The following is a 23,073-nucleotide window of genomic DNA, read 5'->3' as shown; positions in this document are numbered from 1 at the left end:
CAGAACCTTGACCAACTCAGTGCTATGCCACAGAAGCAGCAGCTGCAACCCTGACACACACCGGGTTATGTTACATGATCTTGTAGACACACATGAGACTTTTCCACCAAGCTCCTGCTTAAACAGCATAGCAGGGTCCAGCTCCAACAGCTGACATTCCCAGCCCTCCTCCTAATTAAGCCAGTAGGAAACATGTAGAACTCTGCTGCGGCCTTGAGCTGAGCAGATCAAACTCAAACACCTTCTCCTATGCTTTTTTTCTCATCCGGGCTCCTACAGTTCTTGATCTCTGAGGCGCAGGTGCGTAGGTGTGTGGAGGGAAGCCCTCTATAGCAATACACTTGCAGGCTCTGCCTTTAAGGACACTGTGAAAGGTAAATGCTTCCAGGGGAATGGATTCCCTCCTGGCTTAAGGAATATTGCTTCATTGTGAGAAGTCTGGAGAATGTTTTGAAACACTTCCTTGGGCAAAAAATTAGCTCTTGTGCCCTAGAGTTTGAAGGAGAACCCTTGCTTCCTATTAGCAAACTTGCTTTGCTTCTATTTTTGTAAATCCTGATGTTGTGCAGGCCAGCGCAGAGAGAACAGTACTAAACCAGCGCTCTACCCAAACAACCCACCTCCTCTCTGACCTCTTCTTCACCTTCGCTACAGGTCTTGGGAAATAGCCGAGGGAGAGAAATAAGGATTGCACGGTGAGAAGGCAGAAGGAGAGGCTGATTGCAAAGCTGATCTCCCAAAGCCACCAGATGGCTCCCTTTGCTGCTGCTCCAGCCCTTCCTGCCTGGAACTGGCCATGGCAGGCCGGGGAATGGTCCTCCTCCAGCTTGCACCCACAGGGACAGGGAACAGCGAGTCCACTTTCCCAGGATGAAGGATGCTAAGGAAGTGTTTAATGACGGCAGGGAAGTCTTCCCACTTTGACAAACCAGCAGATCCCCAGGGCACCAAGAATTTCTGAGCATTAAGGGAATATACTGATGCAGTTATCTCAATTTAAACTCTTTTTGCAGCACTGAGGAGTGCAGGTTCCACCCCATCTCCCAAAGCTTTCTGAAAATCACCATACTTTATGGATTCCTCTGCTTGAACTCCATGAATGTCATTACCACAGCGCACTCCTTCAAGGTTGTCAGGTTCATAACCATCTCAGAGTCCAAATTAGTTTGCCAGATTAGAAAAGGAATCAACAGCACCATCCTGTGACTGATGCAGGGAAGGACTGCTGTGCACACTTAATCTGATGCGTTTATAAACACGCTTCTTGCAATTGTCAAAACACAAGGAAACAAGGAAGCCCAGACGCTGGCTCGTGGCCCAAATCATTGCTAACATTATCTCTGCAGCCGGAATCATAGAATCATGGGATGGTTTGGTTTGGAAAGAGACCTCAAAGCCCATACGGGTCCAAGCACACCCAGCGCATCACTGGCTCATTCAAGAGTGCAGAATGCGTGCAGGAGAAGCGAGTCGGGGACAAGGACGAGCAGCCGAGCTGTGGCAAGGGACAAAGCGGGCGTTTTGGCTGCTTGCGGGTCAAGGTGAAAGCAAGGGAAAGGGGAGAAAAGGGGCCCCTGGAATAGTGCTCCGAGGGGAGAACCTTGAAGAGCTGAACCCTGTGTCCTGGGGAATGGGGCAGGTGCTGGGGAGGGGGCAGCCTGGGGGCTGTGACCCCTCTAGGCTTGTGACACATGGGGAAGGGGACAGCCTGGGGGCTGTGACCCCTCTAGGGCTGTGACACATGGGAAGGGGGCAGCAGTGACGCCTCTAGGGCTGTGACACATGAGGAGGGGGCAGCGTGGAGGCTGTGACACACGGGGAAGAGGGCGAGGAGGGGACTGTGACCCCTGTAGGTCTGTGACACATGGGAAAGGGGCTGTGACACATGAGGAGGGGACAGCGCAGAGGCTGTAACCCCCGGGGAGGGGCCCGTGACCCTCCTGGGGCTGCGACACACAGGCAGGGGCGGCGTAGGGGCTGCCCCCGCCCCTCTGCCCCGCCCCCTCTGCCCCGCCCTCTCTGCCCCCGCCCCTTCTGTCTCCGCCCCCTCTGCCCCCGCCCCTCTGCCCCCGCCCCTTCTGTCTCCGCCCCCGATGGCGCCGCGCTGTTCCCGGCGGGCGCGGCTCTCGCGCTGCGTCAGCTTCAGCGCCTGTCACCGCCTGCACAGGTGAGGGCGGGCACTCCTGCGGCCCCTTCCCCCGACACAGCCCCCAGTGCCTCCCATTCCCCCTTCCAACCCCTCTCCTCCCCGGCACAGCCTCCACTGCTTCCCATTCCCCTTTCCAACCCCTTTCCTCCCCGGCACAGCCCCCAGTGCTTCCCATTCCCCTTTCCAATCCCTCTCCTCTCCAGCACAGCCACAAGTGCCTCCCATTCCCCTTTCCAACCCCTTTCCTCAGTGCCTCCCATTCCCCCTTCCAACCCCTCTCCAGTGCTTCCCATTCCCCTTTCCAATCCTTCTCCTCCCCAGCACAGCCACAAGTGCCTCCCATTCCCCCTTCCAACCCCTTTCCTCCCCAGCATAGCCTCCAGTGCTTCCCATTCCCCTTTCCAACCCTTTCCTTCCCGGCACAGCCAGGTGCTTCCTCCTCGAAGCCCAAGTGATTTTTCCATATTCTATTGTAGTTCTTATACAGCAGTGGTGTTAAGTAGTTTTTACTAAACCTCAATATATAAATACAAAATCATAGCCACAAAGAACCCCATTATCGACAACGCATTTCATGGGCCAAATGCTCCTCAGGTTCTGTTTGTGTCTCCTGAGTAGAAAAAGCTGCTGGGTTAAGTTTGGGGGTGAATAGGAGAAGAAACTGCAGTTGAAGTGAAGCCATAGAAATCTGTAAAGGGTCCGAAATGCCTTGTCTGTTGTTTGTCACAGTAAAGCACTGAGCGATGAAGAAAACCTGAAAGTGTTTGGGAAATGCAATAATCCAAATGGCCACGGACACAACTATAAAGGTAAGGAGGGGGTCAGTACTTGAGGAGTATCTCCTCTCTGCTCCAGGAATAATGGTGGTCTCTGGCCATCAGACCTTGGAGAATGACTGCTGGTTGACTCCGAGTCTTTATGGAGCAGATGCTCATTTGTAAAGTCCTAATTTTAAACGCTGGGAAGCCCGCACCAGTCCTTATGGATTTGTGAGGGATGGGTTGTCTGTCACAGTCAGCAGTGTGCTTTGTTGTTAGATTCATGGTGTCATCGTGACCTGATGTTTTCTTCTTTTCAGTTATAGTCACTGTGCAAGGAGAGGTGAGTATGGTCCACATTTTATTTCCATCCCTTAGGGTGGCAGGGTAGGTGAATCCCAGTTTTCCATAGCTCTAGCTCAATTGCTGGTTTCCCAGGGTGTTTGTGGAAATTCTGTACACATCACTATTGGGGGTTTCCCATGATCACTGTACTATTCACCTTGCCTCTTACAAGGCTTTGCAGGTGACTGTGATTTAGTCTAAGGTTTGTAATCTTCCTCTGGGCACAAAACTTTGGTTGTCAGAGCCGCACTGAGAATGTGTGGGCTCTGATCAGATCCATGGGGCACCGCTGGGTGAGTGCTGAACCACAGGGAGGCTTTGCCCTTTCAGTAACTGATGCCCTCTGCTCTTTCAAGGTATTTTACTACAAATATAAAAGGAAATTCTGCTTTTGCAATTGTTTTTATCCTCCATCCTGTCATTGCTCTGTGTGTTCCACAGAGTTGTTAGATAACATTTTGGTTTTGCTGTTTTCCAAGCAACTCTTTGCAGATTTCCAGTTCAAAGGAAAAGGCTGTTTCTATTCAGATCGGAAACTAAAATTTTAAAGCCTCTTCCTTCTACATTCCCCAAATATCCTGTGAACTGTACAACCTGATTTTGTCCCTGGACCTGTGCCTTCTCCAGATGGGAAGATGCCCTCAGCTCAGGCTGGTCTCTGTTTTCTCCCTGGCTGTTCAACCCAGCAGTTCAATGCCTGTTTCCTGCTAACAGTCATGCCAGATTGCTGCTTGAAGTCTGGCTGTTTCAGTGAGTTTTCCCTCCCTGGTGTCAGCTTTGGACCCCCAGAGTTGTTTGTATGGTCTGTCTACTCTTTGGGAACATCCTAGGAGTAGTGTGCGAAGGTGGAAAGATATTTTTCTTGTGGCTCAGATGTCCTGAGCACACAGACATTCACAGCCTGATTTGTACAGGCTCATGGCAGCCTTGGTAATAAGGTCGTGTAGCTAGGCTACTAATCTCGCTTTTGTTTTCCCTGCAGATTGACCCAGTCTCAGGAATGGTCATAAACCTGACAGACCTGAAAGAATATATGCAGGTAATGGCACTGGTTTCCTACACATCCCCTGGGAGACTTGATTAGGGCTTAGCAATTTGTCTAGTACTAAGGTGGAGACGTGGTGAGTTGATGATTGTATGAAATAAAGAAGAAATTAAGGAATAATTTAAGACTAAAATGCTTTAGGACTGTGATGTGAGGCAGTGCCATGTCTCTGTTTAGGAGGTTAACAAGTGGACCCATCCCTGGAGGTGTTCAAGGCCAGGTTGGATGAGGCTTTGAGCAGCTGGATCCAGTGGGAGGTGTCCCTGCCTATGGCAGGGGTTTGGAACTGCTTGGGCTTTAAGGTCCTTTCCAACCCCAACCGTTCTCTGATTCTATATAGGGCTCTTATCCCATCTTTACATGCTGTTGCCTTGCTTCAGTCCTGTTTTCATGGTAACTTGAACCCCAACTACACTGAGCAACTGGTACAAGATTGTCACTGTTTTCTTTCTGCAGGAGGCAATCATGGAACCACTTGACCACAAAAACCTGGATAAGGACGTGCCATATTTCGCGGATGTTGTGAGGTGGGTGATTGGGCCTCCTTGTGGCTGCAGGGTCAAGGAACGGTCTCCAACGCTTCGTGCTGCGTGTGAAAGAGCAGCCGTGACCGCTGTGCATGTCACACGCAGGCCCATGCGGGTCCGGGGCTGGAAGCCCTGCCTGCCTCTGGCCCTGCAGCCGTGCAGCCTGCGGGCCCACAGACCCAGGGAGGCATCACTCGCTCACACCCAAGCTGCCCTTTGAGACCCACACTTGCCACAGCCTGCTCTGTGGACAGCTCTGAGAGACAGATACGACCTGTTAATTAGATGTCGTTTCATGCGTGTTTACCCCAACGGTTCAAGCCCCACTTACGTTCAGGGTGTCATCATCTGAAAGGTGCCCACACGGTTCCCCGTGCCCTTTAGCATCCCCACCCTGGCCCATTCTGGGCACAGCCTCAAATATCAATGCTGGTTCTGAATCTGCTCGTCTTTCACTCGTAGCACCACAGAGAATGTTGCAGTATTCATCTGGGAAAACCTCAAGAAGCTGCTGCCCACAGGAATTCTTTATAAAGTCAAAGTGTATGAAACGGACCAGAACATTGTTGTTTATAAAGGAGAAGAAACAATCTCTGAGAAGTGAAATGAGATGCAGGTGAATTAGTCAGAAACTGTGCTGCATAATCAGATTGGTGGATTAATTCAACCCTGCTCGCTGTTTCCTACACCTGGACATTGGTTGTGTATTATGTAAGGGCAAACACAGATGTTTCACAAGGGTTCTTGCAGCAATTGAGCCATTTGGGGTCTCAGAATTTGTTGGTTTGTCTGCTTTTTTCTCAAGACATTCCTGTTGTGCAAACCCAAACCATTGAGCTGATGTGAAGTTGTGTTATGTTAAATAAAACAGATTTCTAGAGGGGAGGTGGCCTGGCAAACCCTGAGTCCCGGCCAGTCGCAAGAGGCTTTGATTTTTCTCAAATTAAACATTGGATTAATTTATGAATTATAATACCTGGGCTTTGGTGATGTTTTGCTTCTTGATCAAATCGAGAAATGTTCTAGAGAATGGCAACTACATGATTCTCTTGTTTCTTTTCTCCCTCCCTGTGCTACAGGCTCATTCCTTCCTGTGGCTCGCAGGCCTTTCTCTCTATAAGGAACGGGTATAGCGAGCAATATAGTTGTTTGCCAAGCAATTCCGGGTTCAAACTACAGAGCTAGAGAGAACGGTATGTTACAGAGAATCAGCATGGGAAATTGAGGATGCTGCAGAGCTGGAACATCGCAGTCCCGGTGGTGTCAGAGTGGGTGAAAGTCCACATAGGTGAGAATAAACCCTGTGATATCCAGGTGGTGTCCCAAAGATGCTGCTCTTGTGAAGTTTTGCTGAGAGAATGCTCTTTGTTTTGGAAGATCCTGGCTGATTTTGCTCACTGTAGTGCAGGTACTCACTTCTTGGGTAGCCTGCAGTTCTGTGTCAGCTCAGGGCAAGTATAGAGACACAATCCTCACCATGCTGAGAAGTCATCCCTGCGAAGGGAGACTTTCCATTCTGCCTCTGATCATGGACAGCTGAAGTGGTGAGGGAGGACTTGGCGGTACTTTTGAGTCCATACACATGAGTGAACCCCCCAAAAAGCTTTTTGGCACAAGCAGCCACATCAAGTGGAACTGGATGATCCTTAAGGTCCTTTCCAACCCAAGCCGTTCTATGATTTTAAGTGTGTTTTCCTTAGTGGAGTTTTAATGAGTTCCATAGGAACAGGATTTCAACTTTCTCATCTTTCTGGAGAAAGCAGCTGGCTCCTGTTCCTGCTGCAATAATCAGTGGTTAGTTGGTATTTCCATCATCAGTCCCGTGTCGGGAATGCCTTGTAGACAGAAGCGCTTAGTATGCGTCAGCGATCAGAGCTGCAGGTTCCTGCTGTCGCTTGTGGATTCAGAGATGGAACACTGTTCAGCAGAGGTTGTCACAAAAGGATGAAGCTGTGAGATGAGTTTAAATGAACACTAATCAAATTATTCTGAAGACTCCCAAAATTGTAGGCATAGTGTGAAAGTGCTGGGAGAGGAATGTGTGTAAAACCAGTTAGGGAGTAGTAGCTGTACAGCTCCTGTGGTTAAGAGCCCTGAGATCCGCCTGTCTGCCTAAAGGCAGAAGTGACAGTGCTGTGCATGATCATCACTTGAGCAACGTCCTGAAGAGTAGTTAGGTATAGCCATGAAGAATAAGTTAATGCATATAATTACAAAAGTGATATGTAGGGTAATAATTCCCTCACCTTACGATGAAATTATGCATCTGAATAATGGTAGCAAACAGCACTGTTTAGAAAGGTTTAATGAAGCTTGCCTAAGAGTTCCCCTTGGCTGCGCTCTGATCCAGGCTGAGGGTAAAGTACCCTCCTGCAGTGACCAGTTCTGGTAGAAAGTAGTTTCTACAGTTCTGAAAAAATACTTTTCTTTCTTTTGAACTTACTTTAAACTGCTTTTTATGAGGGCATTTCTGTGCTTTCTCTGCTTTGATCCATCTTTGCTCAAACTTTCTGTATGAGTTCCTAAAGGGGAATAGTAAAACAAAGATGGAGATGAGGGATATTCCAACCTTCTATCTTTGGCACAGCACAGCCTCTCCCACGGAAGCCTCAGCGTTGGGTTTTTTTTTTTTCCCCGCTCTTAAAAGTAGTGCTTTGGTGAATAAAGGGCTGAAGGTTCACTCTAGTGTCACACAGGCGCATCAGATGAAGAGAACACACTGTTGAGATGCTGCAGCTCCTCCTCCCTCTTTTTCTTTCCTCCTAGATGTGGATCTAATTAGCTTTTTTTCAGTGTGGCCTCTGGCCAGGGAAGCTTTGCAGCTTATCTAAATGCTCCTGCTGGTCTGTAGTTGCCCAGTGTGGGACGTCATTCTGGTTTGCTAAAGCGGTGTAAATGATACTGGATGATAGCTGCTGATTCACAAGGTGTTTGGTGTCTTTAGTGAGTCGTGGAGACCAACAGTAATGTGCTGTCATGGATTACCAGCAGTAACGTGCTGTCTTTATCAAAGCAGTAATTTAGCTGTTGAATTGTTTACAAAAAGCAAGCAAAGAAATGGTTATATGGGTATTGCGCAGCACATTGCTGTTATCGGCACGAAGTCGGGTGCTGGGCCAGAAAAGAACTAGCCCAAATTGCTCATGTTTTACTGCAGTGCAACATAGATCTGATGGAGTCCCACGGTAGCTCGAGCATTTATATTTACTACGGTATTGGGTGTTGGAGATGCATTTGTATCCCTTATTCTGATCTCTCTACTTTAAAAGACAGCAGATCTGGGGAGGTGGAAATTAATGGGTAGTTGGGGTAGTAGCTTCAGTGAGGGAGGTCAGCAATATCGGAACTGGAATTGTCATTGTCTACATCGGGAGAAATCTCAGTGTATTCTGTCCCTTCTCCCACCTAGAGGGGTCTTGATCTCTGCAGATAAGTGTGAGCTCCGTGTAGGGAAGTCTCAGCCTCCAAATGCACAGTTTAGGATGAGAGATTTGTATAAGGAGAGAATTAACTCATTTGATTAAACATTAAGCACCTCTGTGCTGTAACTTAGTTACTGAGTGAAAAAATTGTTTGCAGAACCGTTGAGATTACGGTGGGGTCAGTTAAACAGTCAAAGCTGATCCCAGGAGAGCTACTGTGGGAGCAGGAGTTCCAGCTTTAGTGCACGTAAATGTAAATAGCGGCATAATCACCCCAAGAACAGAACCGTGCTGTGTTTTGCTTAAAAGGGACTGAGGGGGAAGACCCAGTTCTGCATTCCTGCCACATGGAAAGATTAATCACCTGGTTATGTACAGGAGGAGCAGTGCCAGGGCAGGGACGGTGTGAATGGGGAGCTTTTGCTGGCCACGTTGGCTGCTTGAGCTGCTCTTTTGCTCACGTTGTGCTTCAGCTAACGTGATTGATTGGTTCTGCCAACTGGGAGCAAAGTTTGAGGTCGCCCAGTTTGAAAGGAAAGCTGATTAGCAGCAGCTCTTTTTTCTTATTAATTGTTTCCGGGGAGTTTTTTCTGATTGTGCATCACTGCAAGGAGAAAAATTCTTGTTCTCTTTCTGTGCCTGAAGCACAGTGCCCGGGGAAGAGAGGGCTGTGGGTTCAGCCTCAGCTTTTGCTGTGTGGGGAGTGGGAATTGATCTTTTCCCATGGTGTCTGAAATTAGGAAACAGCGCAGGGCAAAAGGAGCACTATTACAAAAGGATCAACAAAGCGAAAAACAGCCTCTAGGAGCGAGCCGAGTTCTGCCACTCTGAGTGTGACTGTGCCTCTCCCTGAGCTGTTATTTATAGCTCATTGTGTTCCCAACAATGGCTGAGTTAATAAATAATGCAGGCATCGTTTCTGATGAAGGGTTGCATGTGGGACATGGAGCCCAGACCAGGAGCGTCTCTTCCAAGTTCAGACAGCTGGCGGCAGCTCACGATCCTGAATTGAAGATTCTCTGTTACGTGGCTTTGCTGTGTCCATGCACGTGCTTGGGAGGCGCTGAGGGCTGCGGGAGCACTCGCAGGACCTCTGCCTGTGTCAGTACCCGAGGCTGGTGGTGCCTTGGAGATGAGGAGAGGTTGAGTGAAGCAATAGGGAGCCCCTGCCTTTATTCTGCACAAAGCCTGGGAAGGTCACTGCAAACAGGGCTGCGGGACGAGAGGGCGCATCCCTGTCCCTGCCCAGAGTTCCCCACACAGAGCTGGAGGGCTGACTTGCGTTTTCCTAGCTGCTCACTGCATGTTCCCTGTTTCCCAGGGGCTTCGCCTGAGTGGGTGTCTGCAAAGACACAGGTCAGGGGTGGGGGAAGCCCAGGGACCCTCAGGCACAGCCCTCTCCTCATGCAGCTCTTGGTCGGGGAGTGCAGAGATAGGAGGAGAGAGAGCGGTTTTAAACTGGAAGGGGAGATTGAGATGAGATCTTAGGAAGAAATGTTTTCCTGTGAGGGTGGGATGTTCCTGGCCCGGGGTGCCCAGAGAAGTTGAGAATGCCACATCCCTGGAGGGGTTCAAGGCCAGGTTGGATGGGGCTTTGGGGATGCCGTGCTTAGGCACATGGTTTAGTGGTGGACTTGACAGTGCTGGATTAAGGGCTGGACTCGATGATCTTAAAGGTCTTTTCCAACCCAAACAATTCAGTGATTCTGTGAATGAGCATTTCTTGTCCTGTGTGCTCAGCAAGGCCAGGGTCTGGGGGAAGGATGATGTAATAATTCCACATATGTACGGCGGGAGCTGTTTTATGGAAGGTCACGGGCTGGGCATTTTCAGATGTTCGTGTGCTTTGCCCACTGCAATATTCTTTTTATTGGTGTGGGTGTAGGTATCTTTTAAGTACAACAGAGTCATTAGAATGGGAGGGAAGGCAGGCTTTTATTGTACCAGGGGTGAGATCTGTTTAATCAGGCACGGCTGAATCACTGGTTTGGAAATAACTGCTCTAAAAGTGATATAGAAATATCCGTGGATGTGGCAGAGAACTGAACAATCCTGCTGCGGATTTGGAGGAATCGCCTGACTTTCCTGTTGTCCATGTCCCTCCCTATGGGCTGGTGGGAGAGTAAATGCCATATTTCCACCAGAAAGGGATGGATGCAGCCAACGAGAGACTCCAGGCTAAAATTGTGTTGTGCAGCAGTGGGTTTGGGAACTGTCTAAATGAAGAAAATAGCATTTAATCCTGATGGCTGGGTTGCTCCTAGAATGAGAAATTAGGAAGGGTGAGGGTGGGGAGGCCCTGGCCCAGGTTGCCCAGAGCGGTGGTAGCTGCCCCATCCCTGGAGGTGTTCCAGGCCAGGTTGGATGGAACTTGGAGCCCCTGATCCAGTGGGAGGTGTCCCTGCCCATGGATTGGAACTGGGTGGGCTTTGAAGTCCCTTCCAGGCCAAACCATCCCATGATTCAGTGATTATTTCCCTATGTTGGGTTCAAATTCCCTGGTACAGTGCAGTACCCTTCTTGGTTATGTCTGTGAAATAAGTTTTGCCAGGGAAATTAGACTGGAATGAAAAAGGAAATGTCAGTATTTGCTGCTGAATGGTGTAAAAGTTAATGAGAATGCCACTACGAGGCTGTTCAATGGGATAAAGCCAGCGGGAGTTCACTCCTCTGGAGGTGAGCTGCGTTACTCTGAATGCTCTGTGCTCACAGCTAATATGGTAAATGGGAGTTGCCACAAGGATATTTAAAAGGAAATTCATGTGTACTATCCAAGGCAAAGAGCTGTAATCTTACGAGATAGATGTATCAACAGTGAGATTAAAATTGAACAGTAGTTCACAGCCCTAATTAGGGTTTTATTGAGTGTTGTGCAGTGCAGTAGAGAAGATAGAGCATACTCAGATAATCTGCTAATCACCCTGTCTTGAAACAGATGCCAATTTTAATCACTGGGCCCTAAAAATTTATTTCTACTGACTTCTGCAGAAGCATTCCATTAGTCACTCATTCCAGGCACTACCTGGTTAAAAATCTATCTGTGAAATTGTGCTTGGGACTTGAGTTTACAGAGAAACTGCTCTGCAACCCATGAGGAAATTAGTATGAGGGAAGGGAAAGTTCCCACTTGCATTGAGAAGCCTAATGGTATGAAGAGGAGGAATATATTTTCTTTCATGCAGTCTGTGGCTTTTTGAGGTAGGTAAAAGTGAACAGGCAACAGAGTTGAGTAAGGTCCTCCCCCTTTAAAGCTGACCCAGCCTTGCAGGGAGGAAGGCACGACTCAAGGGGAGGAGAGGATCCCTGGAGCCAAGAGGCACAGACTGCTGTCGCGTCACCTTGCGCTGGATCTGGGGAGAGGTGCAGGCAAAATTGCCCCTGCCTGCTTCTCCCTCCTTGAAAGAGAGCTGCCCACAGCTGTTGCCTGGATTTGCTTGGTAGTTAGAATTTATTCAACAGAAGTAAGGGCTATTTGTAGGGAAGTCACAAACTCTGGGCTCTAAAGGTGAGATTGAAGCCATATCTCTATTCTGTGGCCACCGAATTACTGTTATCACTGGGGATTCTCTTCTGAAGAGGAAACAGCGCAAGGATTAGTAGGGCAAGTGTGTCTTTTGTCCTCCAAAAAGCCTCCTGGCTCACCTCATGCAGGATTGTAGTGCACAGACCTCACCTTTATTTGTGTCTTCACGTGCTCATCATTTCATCAAAGCCAAATATTTCAATCCCCTTGCCACAAGGAAGCAACGTTCAGTGCAAGAGCCAACTTTTGTTCCTTAATTTATTTAGATTAGTTTAGAAAAAATTACTTTCCAGAAGTTTGACAATTCCTAAATAAACATTGTTCATATAAAAATTCAAACAATAACAATAAAATCAAGACGTTCAGTGGCCCGTACAATCTTGCCCTACAGCAAAATCAGCTGTTGATTAAAACGATGGGAATAAAAAATACCCGCCCTGCCATTCCAGAAAGCCAGAAGAAAACCAGAGAAACTTTAGAAGGCATCCACCGAAATAATAAGATTTCAGGGATGCTGGCCTGAATAACAACTTGGAGCGTAAATTCTCAAGCCTGGGCCTTTACGGAGGATCCCTGCCAGCAGGATCTCCAGTCTGCCCAGTGAGGGGCTCTCCTCTGCAGCTGGAGGGGTGATGGGTGCAGTTATCATCTCTGTACTCGCACTGGAGGTTTTAAACTGGCTGAGGCATGTGAATCTCAAACCCATAATTTCCCCTCCCAGTCTCTGTTCTGCTTCCCTCAGTTTTAGTGGATGTACTGGGATGAGCTGTGCCAGAAGGCACATCCACACGCAGGCAGACGTACGTATGCACACGTTGAGGGCAGGTCCCATGCTGCATGGCCAAAAGCAGACCTCTTCCTGAGCTTCTCAGCAGATCCTGGTACCCTGGTGAGAAGAGGGCCTTTTCTCTCTCCAGCATTTTCATGCTTTTTTGTGCTTCACAGAACCCCAGGTGTTGAGGACAGAGTTAATTCCTGCAGTGTTGCTTTGTTAGATGGGGTCTGCTCTGGACCTTGTGATGCTTTTTGAGCTGAAAAGCTTGAACAGTGATCTCTGACTTGCTACAAAACATTTCATCGTGCTGAGATTGCTGGCTCTGGGTGAGGGGAGTACGGGGAGGATCAGCTCTGTGGCCAAATAGACCATTATAATTTAATGTACAAGTGCAGTTATCATCCTAATACACAGAAGAAGTGAATAGCTTTCCTGAGTTGATCAGCTGCCTGCGCTCCCGTTCGTACGGAGGGAAGGAGCAGCACAGCCGGGTCATCCTCTCTTCCTGCCTTCTAGGAGAGGAGTTTGCTTGTGATGAGGACCAGCGGCAGCTGAATGACGGCTATAAAGAAGGAGCTGCTCTGAACCATGGAGACGGAGTTGGGGGTGGTTGGTGTTCCTGTTTCTGAAACGGAAGGAAACCCCCAGGAGGGTTGATTAGAAATTCGGAGGACTGGCTGAGCTACGGACCTACTCCAAGAGAATGCTTTTAACCGATTTCTCAGGAATGAGGGGTTAAACGCATGGCAGGGGAGTGGGATGTCTGGACATCTCCACTGACACCAACAGAACATCAGCAGTGTAGACTTGGGGCTCCTGGGTGGAAGGGGATTCTCTGGAACACCAGAGACATTATCTGTGATGGCAAAGCCACAGTTTCCACTTCCTATCTGCGTGACGGAATGGGAGGATGAAGCATGTGGCAATACCCACAGAAATAAATAAGCCTGTCCTCTCATTCGTAGCTGTTTCATGTCCCTTGAAGTGAAAAGGAAGCTTGGAAAGGTTTTAAGTTTAATTTTTTAACCTGAAAAACCTCTAGCTAGTTTTTGCCTTGCTAGTGTCTTTGCCTTGTCTCCTGACTATTAGAGAGATTAAATGTTCCTCAGCTGGAGGTACAACTAAGCCCACTTTTCCCCTCTCCCAAAACCCCAGAGCAGAAGTGAAGCCCTTGCTTGGTGTGCCGTTCACCGTGCTGCCCAGCTGCAGCTTATTTACCTTTGCGCAGAGTCACAGTCGAGAGCTGAGTGGAATTATCTTTTAGGCGAATGTATGCCCTGTGGAGGAGAGAGACAAAACAATTCAGAGCAGGGAAGCTGAGTGTCTCATGTAGACCCATGTAGGGATGTAAAGGGAACATTAAAAGTAGATGAAGACGCAGGAGCTATGAAGCCATCCTCAGCTCACTTATATTGCCCTCCAGCCAGATTGCACTGGGTTTTTTTAACTGAAACGTGTTTCTTCATTACGCTTTGGCTGCTTTACTGCCCTTCTCTGGGCGGAGAGGAATGCCTTGTAACAGGGTGGCAATTTACGGTGACCATCTGTTCCTTGTAATTAGAATCACTATTGCTGTGAGCTCTTGTGTTCTTCCTCCCCACAGATAAGGCCAATCAGGCTAATGGCTGCGGTTTCCTTTGACAAATATTTCCCTGCTGATACAACTCCATTAGTGTTAATGGAAACGAGGGGGGTGTTCAACCCATTAATTTCCAAAGAACTAATCTACATCCCTACTCATGTGAGCAAGCCTTTAAACTACAAGGCTGTCTGTGAAGTGACCTCTAGATGTGGCTATGGCAGAAAAGGTTTCCTTGTTCAAGAGCAGATCTGGAGAAGGCTTAAAAGGTTTGTTTCAACCACTGCTCTAGAGGCGAGTTCTTGATTCTGGGTATTGCCAAAAGCTTAGACAGAGAAGCACTGTCCCAACTGGATACTTAAAAGGTGGGTTATAGTCTTACCTGATTTGCACAGAAGTTATGTTACTTTCTGGAGATGTCCAGTTTGCTTTATTCTCAGTGCCGCTTAGTACTATTGTGTTGATAGAACTGCAGTTTTCGCTCTCTTCCACATGCCATTTTCCCAGGGAGGCGTTTTGCGGGGATAAGGCTTGCAGCAGATATTTGGTCACATTGTTGGTGAGGTTTTTGTTGTCAGTTATTGTAACTGGAAACAGAGCAAGTTAGACAAAGTGAGTTATCTGTTCTGTAAGACAGTATCTTCAGGCCTTCTGGGTTTTCAGCCAAGGAATTATTTTTTCACTCCGTGCTCTCTATGTGACACGAGCACACCAGAAGCCTGCAAAGAGGAGGTGATGCACTACAGTCCTCCCCCAACCACAGGAAGAAGAACCCTCTTAGCTGCCCCTCGTGGATACCATATGTTTAATCGAAACCAGAGCTTCTTGTGAGTAAATCTCTTCTGGATCTCAGACAAAAAGAGGCTAAAGGGGACAAGCCTTCAGGCAGCCGGTTCCTGCCTTCGGTCCATAGCCAGACCCTCCCCTTTCTTTGCCGTGCCTTTGCTCCGGGTATCACACTTTTGTTGCAAGCAGAAGTTGGACAGTGAGCAAATGAAGCAAGAAGATCTGCTTGCCAGGAACAAGCCACTGCCCAGCGGCGCTTCCCATCCCAGGTGGGTGCTGTGGCCCTGGGCACCCTTTGGGTCACCACTGTTTCAAATGAAAGCTCCAAGAAGCTGCAGGAGCTGATGTGAGACAGTAGCCAGCATCAAACTTGAATTCTGTGCTCAAAACCTGAAATAACAGCAGTGAACAAAACACCTCTCCATTAAAAAAAAACCGAACCAGCTGCAGTGGGCGAGATTGACACCAATTCACACCAGCAGACTTCCTTCTCGTTGCAGGAAGGGATCGCGCGGTCTCTCCTCCACTGTTTTCTCAGCATTTGGGTTTTGCTGAGCCTCGTGGCAAACGGAGACTTGTCAGGTCTGGGAAACAGTGTCACGCTGCCATTTGCTCTGCGGCTACAGCCTTTGTAGTATTAAAAGCCACTTTCTATGACTGACATAGAATCCCTGTCAGCATCAAAGTAACCTCTTCACCTTTGTCTCTACATCCATTGCCACTGAGAGAGGCAAATGCTCAGGCAAAAGGAAAAGGAGCAAAGCCACAAAACAACTTGTCTCTAAATTCTGTTTTCAAGAGCATTCAAGTCCTATGCAAGTTTAGGCAAAAAGATTAAGGGAGGAAAAAAGCCTTGAAAGGAAAGAAAGAGAATTTGGGATTGACTCTGTAGATGTGAACCTTTTATAATTATAAACACATCTGAGACCACCACACGACCCAAGAAAAAGGCAGGGTTAGGGGCAGAGGAGATGCTTTTCTGTGCAGTGGGGAAACTCTTGAGATCTAGAGAGAGCTGCCTTACCTAGGTAGGTTGTGTTTGCCTTGTATACATCGGGTGTCACGCTTACAGTGAAGTTGCTTTCAGTTGTATTCAGGAGCCAATTACATGTTTCTGTCTCTGCGTTTGCTGAGGTGGTGAGTGTCCCGATGAAGAGGAGTTGCACTAAGAAGAGGAATGTTGCCATGATCCACTTTGAGGTTTCTGCTTCAGGCACCTTCACCTGGGAACTGAGAACACCTCACACCTCCCGGACTATTTATACTCCAATAAATGCAAATATTTCCTCCTCCCTATCCAGCTCGCATGGACACACCCCAAAGGGGAGGTTTCACTTGTGCTTTGAGAGATTACGTCTTTCAACCTGCTTAGCTTCTGAGCAAACTGATTAAAATAAAGGGGTGAGAGGGATTAAAATGACCGGTTTGCATGGCACCGAGGAACCTACAGGGTGGAAATCGCATCTCTGCACACTTAAGTCACTTGAGCTGCCTTTGCGTGGTGAACATTGTGTTGTGTGTTTGCAGGCTGATGGTCCCTATAATCTCTTGAAGAAGCCCACGTTCTTGAAATGTGGAGGAGCAGCTGCAGTCCTGTTTCCAGCCCTGGTCCAGGCTTTTACTTAAAGGTCAAATGATTCCAGAAAGTGTGGGAAACCCAGCAGGGGTGCCTCCTTGTAGAGATGTTCAAACGAAGCCTCTAATCCTGCTTGGAGGAAGCTGGGTGGTGAAGGGCTAAGTGCCTGCAAAAGGATGGTCTCTCTGACCCTGGACCTTAATCCTCTCTCACAGCCCTTCACTGATGGACCCAACGTGTTGTCATTAGGGTGCAGATCGCTTATGTGATCGTTCTCGAGCAGCACCACAATGAGGCATTCTGGCTGTACCCCTCAAATAGTATCCCATGAACAAAAAGAACAAGTTTCTCTCTCTACTCCTTCCTCTTGCCTGGATTTCCTCACTCTTCCTTGAGGAACATCGGCTGGGGTTTTCAGCAGCTGATTTTGCAAGCGCCCTTTGAGCCTTTGGGGCAGGAGTGATGTGCAGTTGTATCAGCACTGGGGAGAAAGGGAGCGCTGCCCTGTTTCTGGAGCAGGAGGGGTTCCTCCCACACGCCTTGGGAAAGGAGCAGCGGGTACAGGGCAGGGCGAAACCCAGCGAGTGCGACACCCAGTAATTAGAAATGGCCATGATCCTGAATCAGTGATACGGCGATCACTCCAGAACCTGTTCCCAGTGCCGGTTCCACAGAGGGCAGTTATTTCCAGCAGTCAGAGTGAGCAATACGCTGAAGGTCATCATACTCCAGATGACCTGGATCCTCCAAGAGGAGAATGGAATGCTCTTTCTTTCCCTCTCTCTACCTTACACTCGCAGATGTATCATTGGCAGCTCCTGGAGGCATTTTTGATGCCCTCGTGCTGCAGTTTTGTCAGGACCACCGCCTCCGCTCTGTCCCAGGCTCTGCACCGTCACCTAAGTGGCTAAACGAGTGGGAGGGCTGGAGATCCCCCTCTGTGCTCGTGTTCCCTTTTTCCAGCCCTAAAGCACCTCCCCACCCTGCCAGCGGCCTGCGGGTTTAGAAAGAAGTTGTTGTTTTAAATATTTCAAATAAAAGTTGAACAGAAGTGAGAGAAAAAGAGCCGTGGCAGGAAAAAGACATAGGTGAGTTCAGGACAAGCAGAATAAAAGGAAAGCAGCAGGAACAAGGCCAGAGAAAGAGAGGATGTGTTGGAAGAGCTGATACACGTTCGGTGATGCTAACATTGGTTAGAGATAAACTTGACCCTAATGCAGAGAGTACGGAGAAAATGAGAAACTGATTTTTCTGGCTTGTTAAGTTCACAGAATCAAATACTCCTACGGGGCCTCATTTCCTTGTGGTTTTCTTCTTTGCCTCTGTCCCACAGAGTGCTTCTCTGGGCAATGTCTGTGGCTCCATTGATGCTCAGTGTCAGTGCTGAGTTCAGAAACGCCCTGCACGTTCACCCGGTGTGGAGAAGCAGGAAAGAGTGCTCCAAAGGGACTGCAGTGCTGCAGGGCATCTGGAAATAGGAGCTATTAAATACACCTGCACTCGTTTCGCAACCTTTTCTGCAAGCACCATAAGGAACACGGAAAGTACATCAGGAAAATGAGAGCCAAGAATAGGGGAAAAAGCAAATCAAAATGGAAGCAGAGGATTTGGCAAGCACACCGTCTCTTGTGACGCTATTTGCCCTTGGCGGTTTCATCTGAAGTCTTCTTGCAAAAGCTCGGTGCCATTGTTCAGGCGGTGAGGATGACTCGATACAATATCACTAGAACAAACAGTTGAAATGAGATATGTTTACCTCTTGGAGAGAATTAATTTTGGACGAGAAAAGGGATTGTGTCACATATATAGCAAGGAACACTGCTACAAAACCTTATCTGGAGCAAAAGAGACCTTTGTAAGTGATGATGGGAGGGACAATATTTATTACATGACGTAATTCGATGAGGCTTTTCAGTTTTGCCCCTCACCAGTGCTTGAAGAAGGTGAACTTGCCATGGAATATGGGAGCTGAGGCCTGCCTTTGGGAGCGGATGTAGTCAGAAAGCTCTGGGAAGCAATAAAATTAATATTTTTAGCTTGAAAGTTGACTTCATAGTCAGTAATTTAGCCAGGGATAAGCCCAAGGTGTTTGAATCACAGGACTCATGAGGAATCTGGGCATCCAAAGTACCCGAAATATTTGGACAGTCGGGTGGATGGAGCAGAAGTTGGCAGCCGTGCTCAGAGCAGCGTGGAAAAATGCCCCCCAGGAGCTGCAGGACCCTGCTGGGACAGCAGGAACAGAAACCGAGCCCGGGTGGGGAGAGCAGGAGCTGGCCCTGCTGGGCTGGCAGCTCCAAAGTCAGGTTTTCAGATGTCAGAATAAATACAGCCTCTGGGTACCAAGGAACCAACCAGCCAGAGATCTGATCCTCAGTAAACTCAGGGGTGGTTTGGAAATGATTTAGAGGTGTTCCCTGTCTCCCATCCACACTACAGGTGTTACACCATATAGAATGACTTGGGGTTTATTCCCTCTTGGCAAGCGGACAGAAGTTATCCTCCTGTCTTTCTTCTTGCTAGCACAAGCGATGTCGTTCCTTCCCTATCCTGTCTTTTTGCGTCCTCGGGGTCAAAACTTTAGCTGGAGCTGTAATTTCCACAAGCTTCTTTCAAGGCCAAGTCATGACCATTTCCAAGGCAACTTGTGCTGCTCTCTTCCTTGTGATAGGTGGTTTCTGCCTCCCAAAACTGGCAGGGACAGCTGTTAGGAGCGATGCCCTTTGCTTTGCTCTTGTGGGGAGTCTCCATGCTGCCCTGTGTGTTCCTGTTAGTGCCACACAGGGACGGGTGGAGATGACAGGAGCAGCAAGTAGAACCTCAGGCTACGGTACTTGTGTGCCGAGGGAGGGAGTGTGAGCACAGATGACTCAGACTCTGCATCACATTTCTCTCTATCCCCCAGGGGAGTGACCCACCATTAATTCAGAAGCTGCAGCCCCCATGGCTAATTTCTTCCAGGTGCTTCCTGGAGGCTCGAGATGGTGTTCTGGCTCCTGAGAGTTGGAAGGGAGGTGTTTCAGGCACTCCCTTGCCATCTAGGACCACACTTCTGGGTCTGCTTGTCCCTGGGGGATGTCCACATAGCTCTCTGAGCTTCTCAAAAGGCTCCATCTCTGCAGACCAGCAGCTCCTGGAAGCCTGATACTTGGAGCAGTGGGGCCTCGTAGAATTGTTTAGGTTGGAAAAGACCTCTAAGATCATCGAGTCCAACCCTTAACCTAACACTGCCAAGTTCACCACTAAACCATGTCCCTAAGTGCTGCAATCCTGGTGCTGAGCATCACTGGGCGTGGGAACACAGGCATCGCAGCTTGGCTCAGTTCAGAGCCTTCACTACTGACTGGCACAGAGGCTGTCTGGTCCCTACTCCCTTTCCCTGTGGGAAATCTTTCTTCTTTTTGTCTTCCCTAGAGTTAAAGGATCTTCCCTTTTGTGGGTGAAGGCCTGGAGTCCCCAGGCAAACAGCAACGCTTTGGATTCAGGAATGGAGGTGAAACCCTTCAGCGTATTGGCTGAGAGTTAATAGTCTGGGGGAAACCAAAAGCCAGGAAAACAAAACCTCTTCCCACATGCGTGTAGGAGGAGATGGCAAGTGAGGAGGTGTCTTTTTGGCAAAACTGCAGCCAGTCTTGCAATGAATAAACAATTGCGTGCAGCCACCTCCTTTGGAGGGCGGAAATGTGAGTCACAGCTCTCCTGGATCAGGCTGTCTCTGTGGCACTGTGGTTGCAGCAAGCAAAACCATTCGGGTCAAGAAGATGCTAAGCTAAGGCCAGGGCAGGATGCTGAGGAAAGAGGAACAGAGATACGACAGAGTGTCCTCTCTATTCCCTGTCCCAGCGCTGGATGGGACGATCCGGTCCGTGCTGCTATTGTCCTGTAAAACAGGGCAGCACAGCTTTGGCCACAGCAGAACACACCCTCCCGGGACAAGAGCATCCTCTGCACCTGGCTGCTGGCCCTGTGTGGGAGAAGGAAACCATGCCCAGCTCAGGGCAAGGAGGGGTCTGTTTGCTCTGAGCTCCTCTGTATGGGTTTATTGGAATATTTGCTCTGGGTGGAGAGCTTGGGGCAGTTGAGAGTTACTGGCCTGTTTTGCAAACACTGTGTTTTGTAAATGTGGGATTTTTTTTTCTTTTATTGCTTGGACTGCTGGACTGGCTTTGAAAGGCTCCTTGTCCTAACGGAGTGAGGTGAGTTACTGCTGCTGGAATGCCCCTGGTCTCTCCAGGGGCTTTGGAGCTACCAGCACCAGAGCCGTTCTCTGCAGCTTCCCAAAGATAGAGGGTCCTGCCACAAACCATCTCCTGCCTCCGTACAGGAGAGGAGAGAGAAACAGAGAGGGGAAGGAGCAGGCCATGCAGGGCCTTGTGGCTCACTGGAATTGCAGATGGGATGAGGAATGCATTTTGCATCAGGAAGGAGCTGGGAAGCTGCCAGTCTTGCCACGTGTCCCAAGTTTGCTGCAGGAAAACACCTCAGTCCTGGTCCTTGGCCAGCTGGGCTCTCAGGATGTGCCTGGTATGGGATCTCCCACAGACAAACATCAGAAGGGACCTCCACTTTTAAGGTGCTTTATCCTACTCTGTTTCTCTGGAGGAGCTTTATTCAGGCTTGACTAAGAAAAGGTGGATTGTTGTCCGCAGTTGCCTGTGGTTGGTAAGGTCCGAAAAGTCTCCTTTGTTATCTACATCAGAAGGGCTGTGGGCTACAGGGAGAGGGAGGGCAGGTTTGCTTTGGCAGTTTGCAAAGGAAGAATCTGGTTTGAAGGACAAACATTTTGCAAAAGGGCACTTCCCTAAAGCAAGAGTTTAACAAGGGGTTTTTCCTGCTTCTTTGTACTTTCTCATGTAAAGTTCTACCCGTTTGTCCCCTCCTCCCGTGGCTTTTACAGGTGCAGCTTCCCATCATGTTGGCCTTCTGCCAGCCTGGCCACCTCACCTGGGCTCCACCACCCCTTACTCCTGCCCTGAACCCACAAGGTGCTTCCTTTGGCAGGAGATTTGGGCTGGGATTGCCTGGGGAGGGAGGGAGAGGGAGGCAAACTTTAGTATGTCATGACCTATGACATAAAATGTGCTTGAATTGCATCCTATCGTGCTGGAAGGCAGGACCTGTTGCTGAAAGGTATGTGTAGCACTTGGGTAGATGGAAACTGGTCACTCTGAGCAATAGGTTTGTCATGTCCTTATGCAAATGGGCACTGTTTGCTCATGCAAACCTGCCTCGGGCAGAAAGGTGACACAGCCCAGGTGCAGGGGCTCTGCTGGCAGGTATGCAGATGTCACTGCAAACCTCTTGGGCTCTGGACAACCCACAAGTTTGGTCTACAAACAATCCTTCATCACAAGAGATAGGACAAAGAGCTAGGAGAAACAGCAGACAGGAGTTTGCTCTTGCTGGGACTTGAAGGTTTACAGAACGGTGACTGGGTCTGCTTGCCTCCTCTGCATCCTCTCTCTCCAAGATGAAGATGAGGTCTCTGATATCACATGGAGCCTCCCCTGGTCCATAGTAATTTCTGTCCTATTTTTATGTCTGCTGAGCCTTTCTGGAAACAAATTCTTGTTGGCTGTCCTAGTGCCACTATTGCACTCCTTCCTTTTTCAGCATTGGGGTGGTTTTCTGGGGTTTCCACTACAGTCCCTTCTGTCCCTGGGAAAGGAAAGGGAGAGGAATACGTCCAGATGTTTTGGTGCTCTCTCTAGTGGGTCTGGTGCGAGGAGAGACATCAGCAGTGGGGTGCAAGTCCTTGTGACGACTTCCTAGGGAAGAGAGCTTGCCTACGTGTGAGCTGAGCCCTGTGCATCCAAACGGAGCATAGCAGGAGCTCAGCTGTCGCCCTGTCACCGCGTCACGCGGTTTATTTGCCTTTGGAAGGAAACAGGTTTGCACAGAAGTGTTATCACGCAATGCAAGAAGGTACACACCTGTGTGATGGGTTCTGCCTCGGTGCCACAGGCGCAGGCTGCTGGCAGAGGCTCCTGTGCTGTGCAGGGGCTGCGGGGGAAGGCAGGCAGCCCCAGGGGTAGAGATTTGGGACAAGAGGGAGAGCAATAGCCCTGAGAAAAGCAGCTAAAAGGGGTGTCGGGTGGAGGCAAGGCTGCCCAGGAGATGGCAGCAGCTTTCCACTGGCTGTGCCTGGGTTTGCTGTCCCGGAGTGGTGGCAAGAAGAGAGGAGGTAAAACCCTGCCCTCCCTCTGCCTGCCCCACTGCAGAGGTGCTCAGCAGCCACCCCGGCTGGACCCAGTGCACCTGGGAAGGTGGGCACGCTGTCCTGTGGGGAATCAGGGGGATGCTGTCCCTGGAAACTCCCTTTCCTCGAGGGTTGTGTGGGAACACACACAATGCAAGTCAAATGCTAACCCCAACATCGAGTCTCTGGTGCCACTCGGTGAGACGTGGTGTGAGGAAACCCTCCGAGTCCCCAGGTTTGCCTCCACACGTGAGGAAACCCTCCGAGCCCCCAGGTTTGCCTCCACACGTGGGGAAACCCTTGAGCCCCCAGGTTTGCCTCCACACGTGAGGAAACCCTCCAAGTCCCCAGGTTTCTCTCCACACATGAGGAAACCCTTGAGCCCCCAG

The 23,073-nt window shown here is 49.2% G+C and overlaps 2 protein-coding genes across 2 annotated transcripts; one reads left to right on the top strand and one right to left on the bottom strand.

Annotated features, from left to right (window-relative positions):
• The first annotated feature begins 2,059 nt into the window (after nt 1-2,059).
• PTS (6-pyruvoyltetrahydropterin synthase) lies at nt 2,060-5,796 on the top strand. Its single transcript, XM_054087045.1, has 6 exons — nt 2,060-2,167; nt 2,879-2,958; nt 3,228-3,250; nt 4,235-4,291; nt 4,754-4,824; nt 5,287-5,796. The coding sequence occupies exons 1-6, from the start codon at nt 2,094-2,096 to the stop codon at nt 5,426-5,428; spliced, it is 447 nt and encodes a 148-aa protein (XP_053943020.1). The 5' UTR covers nt 2,060-2,093; the 3' UTR covers nt 5,429-5,796.
• A 6,410-nt stretch (nt 5,797-12,206) lies between these two features.
• Nucleotides 12,207-16,156, bottom strand: LOC128854369 (placenta-expressed transcript 1 protein-like). Its single transcript, XM_054087044.1, has 4 exons — nt 15,934-16,156; nt 14,506-14,710; nt 13,763-13,821; nt 12,207-13,169 (listed from the first exon to the last, which is right to left on the bottom strand). Exons 1-4 carry the CDS (start codon nt 16,094-16,096, stop codon nt 13,057-13,059), a joined length of 540 nt encoding a protein of 179 aa, XP_053943019.1. The 5' UTR covers nt 16,097-16,156; the 3' UTR covers nt 12,207-13,056.
• Between the last annotated feature and the right edge of the window lie 6,917 nt (nt 16,157-23,073).

This window comes from Cuculus canorus, chromosome 23 (assembly GCF_017976375.1).
Source record: "Cuculus canorus isolate bCucCan1 chromosome 23, bCucCan1.pri, whole genome shotgun sequence".
NCBI classification, from domain to species: Eukaryota; Metazoa; Chordata; class Aves; order Cuculiformes; family Cuculidae; genus Cuculus; species Cuculus canorus.
The sequence above is the reverse complement of the archived record's forward strand: the minus strand, read 5'-3'. Positions and strand labels throughout refer to the sequence as shown.

What these genes read in the sequence shown, in the direction of transcription:
- LOC128854369 (XM_054087044.1), bottom strand. Translation starts at nt 16,096, where the DNA reads ATGGCAACATTCCTCTTCTTAGTGCAACTCCTCTTCATCGGGACACTC. An exon ending in ATAACTTCTGTGCAAATCAG is followed by an intron (nt 13,822 to 14,505) that starts GTAAGACTATAA and finishes TCTCCTCCACAG; the next exon opens with GGCATACATTCGCCTAAAAG. An exon ending in GACTGTGACTCTGCGCAAAG is followed by an intron (nt 13,170 to 13,762) that starts GTAAATAAGCTG and finishes CTTCCGTTTCAG; the next exon opens with AAACAGGAACACCAACCACC.
- PTS (XM_054087045.1), top strand. Translation starts at nt 2,094, where the DNA reads ATGGCGCCGCGCTGTTCCCGGCGGGCGCGGCTCTCGCGCTGCGTCAGC. An exon ending in GCCTGTCACCGCCTGCACAG is followed by an intron (nt 2,168 to 2,878) that starts GTGAGGGCGGGC and finishes TGTTTGTCACAG; the next exon opens with TAAAGCACTGAGCGATGAAG. An exon ending in TATTTCGCGGATGTTGTGAG is followed by an intron (nt 4,825 to 5,286) that starts GTGGGTGATTGG and finishes TTTCACTCGTAG; the next exon opens with CACCACAGAGAATGTTGCAG.